Source organism: Apodemus sylvaticus, chromosome 6 (genome assembly GCF_947179515.1).
Source record: "Apodemus sylvaticus chromosome 6, mApoSyl1.1, whole genome shotgun sequence".
Lineage (NCBI taxonomy): Eukaryota > Metazoa > Chordata > Mammalia > Rodentia > Muridae > Apodemus > Apodemus sylvaticus.
Genome location: NC_067477.1, coordinates 132,291,005 through 132,303,147, shown reverse-complemented (window position 1 = coordinate 132,303,147; position 12,143 = coordinate 132,291,005). Strand labels below are relative to the sequence as shown.

Here is a 12,143-nt window from a genome sequence, read left to right as displayed (position 1 = left end):
ATGTGAACTTCTAGCTTAGAGTAGCAGTTTGTCATGCCTTTGTAAAATGGATTTGGGCAGCTGCTATAATAGGACGTACATGTTATAAGAAACTAACATGGAGCAGCAAGGAGAGGAGGCCAGGGCGTGGGAAGTGACGGGCACATGTGTTTTGGCTCTGTGAGAAGGCAGTCAGACACAAAAGGGTAGAAGAAAAGAGCTGCCTCCTGAAAGATGTCCTCCGACTTCCACACACAGACTGCTGCAATAAGTTAACTAAAAATAATAACGTGAAAAATATCTTTTTAGTTTCCAGTTTATATGTGGAAATATTGTATTCTGACCTTCTCCTGTTACTGACTTCTTCATTCATTCCTTACAAAAAAATAAATGATCAGCAAAAATACATCTTTGCTTGAAGATAATAAGACCATTCCCCGTTTTCACAATTTTTATACTTTTGCATTTTTGGATTTGGGGGGTTTGTATTGTCCCCAGTACAATAGGTTGGGTTCCAACTATTGTATATCACAAAGGACTGATTGGTTGTTTTTCTATTATGTTATTGAATAAGTCATTCTTACTCGTAGAGATCTGCCTGCCTCTGCCTCCTAAGTGCTTTTTCCTTTCCCCTTTCTTTTTCAGGTATAAACAAGTAATATAAGAATCTTTGCTGGTGTCACTTGACTTTAGCAATGACTCATTCTTGATTAATTTTATTTCATTTATCTCAACTGAACAAATTGTTATTTTTCTTGGTTAGTTCTGTTTGGTTGGTATTTGTTTTGTTTGTTTTCATGTGTATGACTGTTTTGCCTGCATGTATGTATATGCACCACAGTCATAACTGGTACCAAGAAGACCAGAAGAGAGCACAAGATCCCCCAGGACTAGAATTATAAATAGTAGTGAGCTACCAATGTCCTCTAGAAGAGCAGCCAGTGCTCTTAATCACTAAGCCATCTTTCTAGCCTCTGCTTGGTTGCTTTTTTGGTAAGTGTTTCATATCACAGACATTACTATTAATCTCAGATATTTAAGGATGCAGTTATACAGAAAATTTAAATGTCCTCCTAGCCAAACATCATGACTCCTGCCAGTAACCCCAGCACTCAGGAGACTGAGGCAGAGATCGCCATGAGCTCAAGGTCAGCCTGAGTGACATAGCAAGTATTATGCCAGCCTTGGTGACCAAATGTGTCTTAAAAGGGAGGCTTAAATAGATGCGTTTTGCAAACAAATTATAATTTTTACACATAGTTCTCAGCAATGAAAGGTAAAGCTGCTTTATTTGAATAGATAAAGACTGACAGCTTCAATATCACTGTCTACACTTTAATATCACTGTCTACACTTCAGTATCACTGTCTACACTTCAGTATCACTGTCTACACTTCAGTATCACTGTCTATACTTTAATATCACTGTCTACACTGTGTCAGTGCCTAGAATTCTGCTCAGGGCCCTTGACACTACTCTTGAGAATCCAGTTTCTTAATGGCATTGTAACATTTGTAACACCACCATTATGCAATCTCAAGTTTAGTTCCCTCTCCCTCTGAGTGAGTGTGGTCAATTTCAAATCAGCAAGTCCATCTGTTTAGTGAGTCTTGTTTCATCCAGACAAAAATTTTGTATCCTTAGGACACCCCCAGCCGCAGGAGCTGTAGGGAAGAATAAGACACAATTCTTTGCTTCAAGGACCTCTATTTTAAGGAAAGAACATTGCAGCTGATAACTAACAGCAGATTCAAGGGGCTAGACATGTGGCTTAAGTAACAAAGAGCTTTGCCTAGCCTGCATGAGGAGGGGAGGGGTGTGGGAGTGCAGACAGGACTATAAGGCGTTAAAAAGGAAGTAAGATGAGAGCCTTAGGGCAGGATAAGTTCTCAGGATGCAAGCCCAGAAATGTTTGAGTTGAATTCCTGTAGCCGGGTTAGAAAGAGTAGAAGGAAAAATGGGAAGGGCCAGGCTGAACCAAGCAGCATTGTCATGTTGTAAGGAATGGATTCATCTCTGTGGGCACATATGACATAGAGAAGGTGGAAGGAAGAACTGGAAATGTAGGGGTCTTTCAGGGCCCATCGGGTCCTTGAAGAGGGTGTTACTTCAATAAGAGCCCCTTCACTGGACTCTGGACAAATGGCATAGAGAAGCCCGAGTGCCCTAGAAGCCCAGGCACCACAAGGGTGCTCCTGGGAACCTGTGGTCAGCTGAGGCATCCTCAGTCAGCATGCCTGAGGCAGAAGACCAGTCCTGCAACCTGGCCAATCTAAAGTGACTGGAGCTGACAAATGTACCTGGGCTTTCTCCCTGGCTTTCCCAAGACAAAGGCACGCACACACATACGCATGCATACGTACACATGTATGTGTTCTGCTTTGAAATGTGTGCTATCTCCACTTCTAGCAGGTCTGTGAAGAGGCATGTTTCTGTGAATTAGAAAGTTTAGATTCTTTTCTCAACCATTCCCTTCCCATCCCCCTTTTCAGTCTGATTTAAAGCCATAAAATACTTCAGCCTGCCTGCCTATCTTTAGTTCTGTTTGTATGAATTAAGTTGACAGGATAAATATTCACATTCCCAGTACAGGCTGAAACAATGTTTGCCTGTTCTAACTAGTGAGTTGAGAAAAGGGGGAGGAGGGCTGACATCACCCTATACTGTACATTCCCAGCATAGATAATTTATTTAAGTCCCTAAAAAAAAAAAAATGCAGATGTTTTAACAGCCAAAATAAAATCCTGTGTAAACACTGAGTTTGGAAATGTGGCAGTGACTTAGTTGGGTTAGAGTGATGCAGGAAGAAGGCGGGCAAGAAGGAAGATGCAGCAGCCCACTGGCCTGAGTGGAATAGACACCAAGTGCTTGCCAAGTCTGTATGCTGCGAGAGGAAAGCATGAACTTGTTTTATTTTATTTTATTTTTTAGCAAAATCCAGTTGTTAAAGTGAGTGGACTAGCGTTGACCATCAGTGTTTAGGACCACTGACGCTCGTCCACTCACCCCCTTTAGGTCTGACCTTTGAGATGACTATCTCTTGTCCTGCTAGAGTCGGCCTTTTCCACGGCCTGCCTAGCCCTGCCTGTGACTGCTCGTGCCTGCTGGCTTCTGGAGCCCAGCCGCTGTTGATTTTAAAGGGAGGAAACTGGTCTGAAAGCCACGCTCTGTGAAGGAGAAACCGTCTCAGCGTTGCTTTCCCAAACAGCCATATATCATCTTGATCTTGTCCCACACAAGTCACTATTTTAGTAAAGCAGCATAAGCCAGACATAGTTTACTAATGCAGTATGAGTTTTTTCAGAGCATTGCCTCATGACTCTTGTTAGATGCATGACATTTATTCAGAATACATTACATTCATACAGGGGAGCTGCTTTTAAGATCCTGGCCTGCCCAAATGGACCACATGCTTCCTGTAGATCCTCTCCCAGAGTCTCTCTGTGGTTAGAGTCTGGGTAGAGGGTTGCCCTGTTTGTTCCCAGGTTCTCAATATAATGTCTCATTACAACTTATTTTTTCAGTGTAAGGAATACAGGGTCCCCAGCCTTCACTCAGTACAGCCCTTCCTGGACTCCTCCTCAGGGCATGCTGCTACCAACTGCGATCAGGCCTGCCTCCTGGCGAAGGAAGCAGACTCTTTCTAACTACTCTTTCTTTCTGCCTGCATGCCTTTCTGTTGTTGTTGTTGTTGTTGTTGTTGTTGTTGTTGTTGTTGCATGCATGTGTGATGTTAGGAGGCTGGGGTACCACAGCATACATGTGAAGGTCAGAGAATAACTTCATGGAGTCACTTTTCTCCTTCCGCTGTGACCTGGTTCTGAACTCTCCTTCCCAGGTTGGTGTAGTGAGGGTTTCTGTCAGCTGAGCCGTGAGACAGCTGGATCACCAAGGAGCTGAGCTATCTGTCCTGCAGCAAAGCTTTCTTCTTCTCTTTTCTTTCATTGATGATGCCTCTGGGTCCACTTGAGGGACCTACTATGCCTAGAAGTAAACTGTCCTCTGCTCTGAGGTTAATAGATAAGCAGCTCTCCATCTTGGTCTCAAAAGAATTGCTGTTGTGTGCAATTCTAGCCAACTAGACAAACCATCACATAGATGTTCCCTACCCCAAATCTCAGTAAATGAGATGCTAAATCCAAACTTATTCAGCCCTCTCTCCCATTTTTAGACTGCTAGGGATGCCCTTCTAATCCTAATCTTGGAAGGTAGCTCAACTTCCCGAGTTAAGAATATCTTTTTGATGTCCAAATTCTTTTTCCCAGCTGTCACCCTGCTTGGCAGCACAAGAAGGGTTTTTACATGTGAGCGTTTCTCTCTCCCCGCTGTGCTAGAGTTTAGATGTGGATCTTACAGGGTACCACAAGATCAGAGTGTATCCTGGTCAAAAACCTAGAGGAATCATTCAAACTCATACCCTCTCTGCCTCAGACCTTTGATACAGTCTTGCACTTTGTAACTATTTCACTTTGGTTTTGGTGTTCCAAAGTTAAGCAAAATGAGCAGTGATGAGTGGCATCACTGCGCCCTTAGCAGTAGCGGGCGGTGGGTAAGTGTGCCTACCAGTACTCAGCTGTAGACAGGTTAGGTCCACTACAAATGGATCTTCTGAGTTTCAAAAGAAGTTGAAAATAGGGGTGATGCTAATGATGTCTCCCAGCTTCTAAGTGTTTTACAGAAACACTGTCCTGGCCTGAGGCTCCGTAGCCCACATGCCTATTAGTCTTTAGCCCCTGGCTTAACACATCATACCTCTGCCATGGTCCTGGACCCCCCCTTATCAGGAACAGCCCTTGACATCTCCCTGCAAGTTACAGCTCCCATCCCTGAAGTCTTCCCTTTGAAGAGGGCTCTGCTGGCCACAGGACAAGATGAATTCCATCATGTCGCCTCTGAGGTCTTTCTCATCCTGACCACACACCATACTGATCTCTGACCAGTCCCAATACATCTTTAAATTAGGAGACTGTTTTAAAAGTGACAGATTTATGAAAATACTGTGTTGGTAGTACAAGGACTCCCACATGTGTTCCTCTCCTCTCCCCTAACTCCTACTATTAGTATTTTATTAGCGTGGGCCACTGTTGCAATTAGCCAGCCACCACTGAATAGTAAACATCTTTTAAAGATTTTTTTAAATTGTATGTATATATGTGAGTGTCCATGTGTCTCTGTGTGTGTGTATGTGTGTGTGTGTATGTGTATGTAATGAACATTATATCTCTCTAGTCACAAAGATCTCTCTGTTCCCATTAGCAACTCCTTCTGAAGGCTCAATCACTGTCAGCTGAAGTCTAAAGTTATTAAAGTTCAAACTGGGTGTGCTGGCTCTTGACATTAAATCCAGTACTGAGGAGGCAGAGGCAGGTGGATCTCTGAGTTTGAGGCCAGCCTGGTCTACAGAGTGAGTTCCAAGATGCCCAAAACTACACAGAGAAACGCTATCTCAAAAATCTAAAAATCTAAAAATAAGGAAAAGTTCCAAAAATAATAAATTTTAAGTCATTTTTATTCTAGTATATTATTGTTTTCTGTTTTATTTTTTGTTGTTGTGATTAGTTTGAAAGTTAAACCTTTTTTAGATGTGTAGATGTATATGTGTATATAGGAAAAATATAGTTATATAAGATTTATATTAACCAAGGTTTCAGTCCCACCAGTGCCTTGGAATATTTCCCACAGAGAGGGCCACTGAGCTGACAATATAATTCAGCCAAGCCAGTAGAAAGTACTTGCCATGCAAGTTTGACAAATTAAGTTCCATCACTAGAACTGACCCCAAAAATATGACTCTTGACCTCTACACATGTACCATGACACACACACACATACACACGAGTAATAATCGTGTGTTGTTGAATTTGAAAAGAAAGAGGAGACTACCATCTTACTGTATTCAACATGGGAAAACAGAGGTTAACTTAGTTGAGCAAAAGATACATAGCTAGTCCCTTGGCTTACAGCCATCCTGGTTGCCCTCAGAGTGTGTGCCATGTGATTGGAGTCTTACCATTTGTCTAGCCTTGCTGTCTCTATCACATCAGAAGTCATGGGAATTGAGGAGAATGGTATCTTTCAGCTATGTGTCTACCCTGAACACAAAGTTGGTACCTACTGCAGTGTACAGACTCCATTGGAATGTATCCTGAGACAGTTCCTGGCAGTAGAGACAGTAAACATCAGCCTGTGTTCCATTCAGCGCTACTGAGATCCTACCATGTACCGGATCACAAACATCAGATCCTGGAAAGCCAGGCTGGTGATGTCAGTGACATGCAGTATCACGGAGGCCGCTGGGTTTTCACTTCTCTAGTCCTCATGACTAGAACACAAACTGGGGGACGGGGAGGAAGAAAGAGGTGGGAGGTGGGAGAGTTATCAGGACATAATCTGGTAATAACATTTGCTGAATAAGTATCTGTGGACTGAATGTTGGAGCACTGCTGTGCACTGGGCTCCTAAACTGGCAGTATCTCGTCAGCACTCGGTGTGTCTGACAAGCCCTGCTCCTTCACTGGCCTGGAAGCTCACCTTCTCTATGATTCCTGTTTGCAAGTTATCCCAGGCCTGGGCCTAACCACACAGGACCAGCACTGAAGGCAAATGCAGAAGGAGAGAAGGCTGGCCTTGTGTCTGCCAGCCCAAGAACTGAGAGACAAGTGGCTCTTTCCAGACCTTCCTGAACTCTGCACTGAATGATTGCCTCATTTCCCTTGAGGCCAGTGTTTCAAATGTCATGTGAGAATGGTTGTGCATTCAAATAGTTTCATTACTATTTCTCAGAAATACCAATGTATTTCACGTTTGTTTGTTTGTTTGTTTGTGAGGCATTCCTCTCCATCGCTTTGTCTTCCCCTTTGCTTCCCTGCTCTGCCCCCCTCTGCTTCTCTGGCTCATGCTCCATTTGTACTGCGCCACCTCTTCTGCTTGCTTATGTCTGCCAAGTTTGCCTACATGCCCCTCTGTGCACATGGGTCGGGTGCAGACAGATCACTCTCTGTCCTTGCTGAGTTGCCAGGATTGCAATTGTCTGGTGTGTGCCCAGGGTGACAGAATTGATGGGCCTGTAGGCTTACATTCATAAGCCAGAACTACCAAGCGTTTCAAAAACAGTCTTGTTTTTGCCAAGCAAGGTGAGCAAATATAGGCCAGGGCTTAAACATCCACAGGGGGTTATTTCTGAAGTGATTGCTTCTAAATGAGAAGCATTTGAAACCTCACAGCTCTCTTGACAAGTAAATTCCACAGTCTGTGTTTTGCTGGTGTCTGCTGATTAATTACAGCACTGTGACACATGAAAGCCCTGGTGGTTGGTTTAGTGCAGCTGTGGAGAAAAGAAAGCAAGGTCCAGGGGCTGTGCCAGCTCTTTCGGGACAGTGGGGATTGAGGCCGAGGGAGGTATTTTTTCCCTCTGGCAGTCACCACATTAGGAACAGAAGCCCCAGCCAGCCCAGTTCTCCAGGCTCTATGCCGGGCAGGCGGTTTGGTCCCTGCAGGCTATGGTGAGGGAGCAGTATCTGATCGGTGCTTCTGAAAGAACAGGTCCTTTGTTAGAGAAAGTATTTCCCTGTTCCTACAGGGCCTGAGCTCACAGTTTCATATACTCATGTTTCAGAAAAAAAGTTAGACTGATGTGGTGACGTACACCTGTAATTCCAATATTCAGGAGGCAGAGGAGGATCAGCTAGTTCAAGGCCATCCTCTGCTACATAGGGAGTTTGAGACCACCCTGGGCTACTTCTTATGTAAAAAAGGGCAGAGCAGGGGGAGAATCTGGACCTGTGACTCCAGCCTGTAGTCCCAGCACTTGGAAGACTAAGGCACAGACTGGGTGATGGTACCGAGTAAAGTACTTGCACTTATCCCAAGAGCCCACATAAAGCCAGATGTGGCAGCACTCCTAGCAGAGAATACAACAGATAAAAGAACAGGGAAAATGCTATAATAGATTATCTTTTTTAAAGTTCTTCATGTGGTTCTTGGCACTTTGTTTCCTTCATCCTCATCTGCAAGTGTAGGGCCAGCCAAAGGAGCTAACTGTGTGCCTGTGCGCCATGAGACTTTGAGGCCAGAGAACCTCTGTCTCTTCCCAAAGATGTGTGCTCCTCTCAGGCACGGGGGTGCCATTGCTGAGGAGGAGCCCGCACATTTGCCCATGGTCTAGATTGCCTGTGTGGTCAAACAGTGCCACCATCAAAATATAAACCCTTGAGAGACACCAGGCTCTGCTACTGCTGCTGCTGCTGCTTGTAATTCTGGTATATAATTGCCATATGAGTGTCAGAAGTATACACCACATCTCACTGCTGTCCCTTCTGACTGCTAAAGAAAAGTTTGAAAGATTTGTTACAGACACTGCTGCCTGCTTCTGCACAGGTGTGCTGTGCTGTTCCTACCTCAGTTACCCCACACTGCCCTAATGAACCCAGATATATGTCTAAGCCACAGAGACTTCCCATGCAGGCTTGGAGTTTAGTTTCTTATAACATTGCTGACATAAAGGTAATTCCACTTCTTGTTTCTTCCTAAGAAGCTCTTGAGGCTGATGATTATGTGGTTACAGTGATCCTTGGCCTGGGGAATTGTGGGAGCGACCCAGATCACCGGTTTGTTTGGCTGGGCCCTGGCTTCCTCTTGCTGCTGTAGCCTCCCAACCTATAGCTTTCTGCTTGCTGTCCTGTGGAGACAGAGTTGGTTTCCTTTGTGGGCCTGTTTTGAGGAACTCTAAAAGGGAGGACCTGAGCATTATGAATACCCATTTCACAACAGAGCATTGTTTTTTTTCTCTTTTCTGACTCAGGTTTTTCACTTGTTACAAGCCTACACTACAGACGCCAGACACAAGACAAACGTAGGTCTCCCACAGGAGCTGAGTGACATCATTGTTTGTACCAAAGCCAAACTTTGGCTAGCTATGAGGTATGTAAAAGCCCCACATGAGGAGGCATCATTGGGCTAGTGTGTATTTGAGAATTGCTGTTTCTAGTTGTGAGGAATTTAAGTTGTTCATATTAGTTTCTAGACTTTTTGGAGTATTTTAGACCTTTGCGTTATGGTGAAAAAAAAGTATTTCTTGACAGTTTTTCTAAAATTGCTGAGTGTTGGAGCTAGGGGTTTGATATAGTTCAATAGTCAGATGTTTCTTACCCTCACCAAGAACCCAGCCCTGTTGGCTGATCTGCACTGTACAGACCCTTAGGAGCCATGGCAGCCTAGTGGTTAAAGCTCCTTGGGAGACTTGAGGGCGCTGCAGAGAAGGTGGGACTTGCATAGATAAGAGAACTGAAGCCTGCCGTCATTAGGTGGGTAGTAGGGTTATGTCAGCAAAACATGGGGGACCTGGGTTTTTTGTTTTTTGTTTTTCTGTTTTGCCATTTTTATATGTGCTTGTTCTGGAACTTAGAATATAAAGTGATGTAAAGAGTAAAGGCCACCTTCCATTTTATCATGTGTACAGAAAACTCTACCACTGTGTACAAAATCTTTGTTTAGGTCCCCAGATATTGGTAGGACAGTGTGTGAGTTAACTCTGGCAAAGGTAGTGAAGAAGAAGCCAGTTGTAGGCAGTGGTACATGCCTTTAATCACAGCACTCAAGAGACAGGCAGGCAGATCTCTATGACTTTGAAGCTAGCCTAGTCTACAAAGCGAATCCATGACAGCTAGGGCTTTGTTATACAGAGAAAGCTGTCTTGGGAAAAAAAAAAAAAAGAAGAAAAGGCCACTGGTACTTAAGATGGCCTTGTGACATGATGCCATAACCCTCCATGGGGCAGAGGAAATTGGGTGGGCCACTCTGAAGGTGAGGAGAGCCACTGGTGACTGGCCACAGAGATGTGTGTGGTATAGGGTTTGCAGTGACTGTCTCAAGCCATACTTAGCTGTGGGCGTGCTTACTGGTTGGGTCCTGTTTATCTAAGTCCACTGAGGCTATGGCAAACTGGTGAGTGGTTTCCCTCAGCATGCTACTGCTTGCCTTCAGTGCAGCCCACTGCCTTTAGCCCCTTAGACACTCTTCTGAGAACAGAGGCCTGGGCTCACACTTGTGCCTTGGCTCTTCACCAGGTCATAGGTCAGGTCTTCCAGCTATTATTTCTGGGGATCAGGAAATGGAGGTTCTTCAAGAATTGTCTGCTGAAAATCTTTTTAGCCATACTCTCGCCAAGAGTTGAGCCTTGGTCCTGAAGTTTGGATAAGGAAAAGTCTCTATCCCTTTTGCTCAGGCTTACCGGAAGTCCTCAGTCCATTCCTTCTTTTTGCATGAGAAAGAAGATGGAGGGACAGGCCAGTCATTGACGGGCTTCAGTTTGTTCAGTGCCCGGAGATGGCTGGTGAAGTCTTACTTGTAAGTGTACACCCACTCTGCAGCTGGAGAGAGCCTTCCTACCTTGGCAGATATCCCCATGGTCCCTATCACTGTTGTCCAGTCAACCTTGTCATGTGATCATCCCTCCACCCACTTTGGAGTTTTTCCTCAGATATCCTTAGCCTTAGCCTAGAAAATAAAGCCTTGAGTCACATGAGCTCACTCGGTTCTACCTCCTTGCCCAGAGTACAGGAAAACCACGACTCTGTTTCCTACAGTCAACTTTTTTTTATCCAAGTGTAAACTTTCCACTCAGTGGGTGGCTCCTAACGCCAGGCCTCTTCTTATTCCCCAACATACATTTTTACAAGTATCAATCAAGGTGTGTTCAGCGCCTAGAACAGAGTTTGGGAGGAAATCCTGCAGAAGCTCAGGATATTCCAGAGCTTTGCAGGAGCTGTTCTGTATTATGCACATCGTTGAGGTAGAACTGCATGTGGTTAATGAAACCATCACCTGTCCTGGGCCTGCCTTGTCTCTGAGGACCTCTTGCTGTGGGAGGTGTTTGTCTACACTGGTCAACCACATGCTCATTAAGGGCCATGGAATTCACCTGTCCAAGGAAAGCCTTTCTCACTTCTTTGCCTGCTTTGCCATGAAGATGTTACTGTGGGAATATTCCAGCATCAACTGCTGAGGAGGCCCCTTTATATTCCTGGGCATTTACACATGAAAGACAAATGTGCGTGGACTTATGAGGACTCTCTGTAGCTGTCCAGTGTAACCTGTGAGAAATTATTGTTGCTGGGAAAAGAAACTGTTGGTTTAGGTTCTAGCAGTAATACATTTTTCCTCCTGTAGTTTATTCAATCCTTGAGTTCATTTAGTCTAGTAATCTCCAGAATTTTGGAGGATGGGCCATTTATTTGTCCTTTTGTTCCAAAAGGTTTCTTTAAAAAAAAAAAAAAAAAAAAGATTATGGGAGCTACAGATAATCAACTGAATTTTAAAATTTGGACTCTGAAGTTGAAAGCACAGACTCTTGTCATACATTCGTGTTTACACTTTGCAAGATTAATAAGGATTTATTTATATGAGCTGATTGAGCAAAGTTGTTGGGGACTTTTACATGATAAACGGCTAGACGGGAATGTGGTTTGGATAAAGGACGTGGCATTTGCTCTTGCAGGCTGCTTTTCATTCCAGGATGTCAGGAGTCCTACGGAAATCAGCTCGTTAATCCTTCCCTCCTGCCTTCTCCCTTTTCTTGGCCTTCCCTTCTCAGTCCAGTTTTCTGCTGTGAGGAGGCACTTACTAGATCCTGGTGGGCTGGAAAGCTTGCCCAGGTCAGAAGTCAGGTGAGAGTCAGAATGAGCCCCATCCTGGAAAGGTTGTCTAGGGATCCACGAGAGTGCAGTCTGGTCCCCAGGGATGGCCCTCCTGCTGCCGTTGCTGTCACAGGCCACAGCTCTGCTGTCCTAGCTATCACAGGCCCTGCCCAGACAGGAAGAACTTTGAAAAGCTCTTGCAAGCAGAACAACTTTGGTTGTGATTTGGAATTAAAATTATATTGGGCTTCAAATTTTTCAGAAGTAGTTTGTTATCTTGTCTTTCTTTCCCTCAGCCATAAAAGAATAAATATGTATTAGATGTTCCTTTTAGAAAACTTAATAACATAAACCATGTATGTGGGTACACATGTGTTAATCCTACTATTTAGGGTTATGGAGACAAAAGGGCTGTTGCAAATTTCAGTCTGAGCTACTCAGTGAAACGTTTTCAAAAAAAAAAAAAAGGACAAAACAAAAAGATAAGGACCGCGTGGAGAGCTTTGTGTACGCTGGACTCAGTGGGGTGGG

At 44.3% G+C, this 12,143-nt stretch overlaps 1 protein-coding gene across 2 annotated transcripts in view; it reads left to right on the top strand.

Annotated features, from left to right (window-relative positions):
- Positions 1–12,143, top strand: part of Thada (THADA armadillo repeat containing) — a 295,912-nt gene that overhangs the window by 202,016 nt on the left and 81,753 nt on the right. For both annotated transcript variants that reach the window (XM_052186487.1, XM_052186488.1), the window contains one exon: positions 8,780–8,898. In XM_052186487.1, coding sequence (XP_052042447.1) covers positions 8,780–8,898 — 119 coding nt within the window. The remainder of the gene's footprint in view (positions 1–8,779; positions 8,899–12,143) is intronic.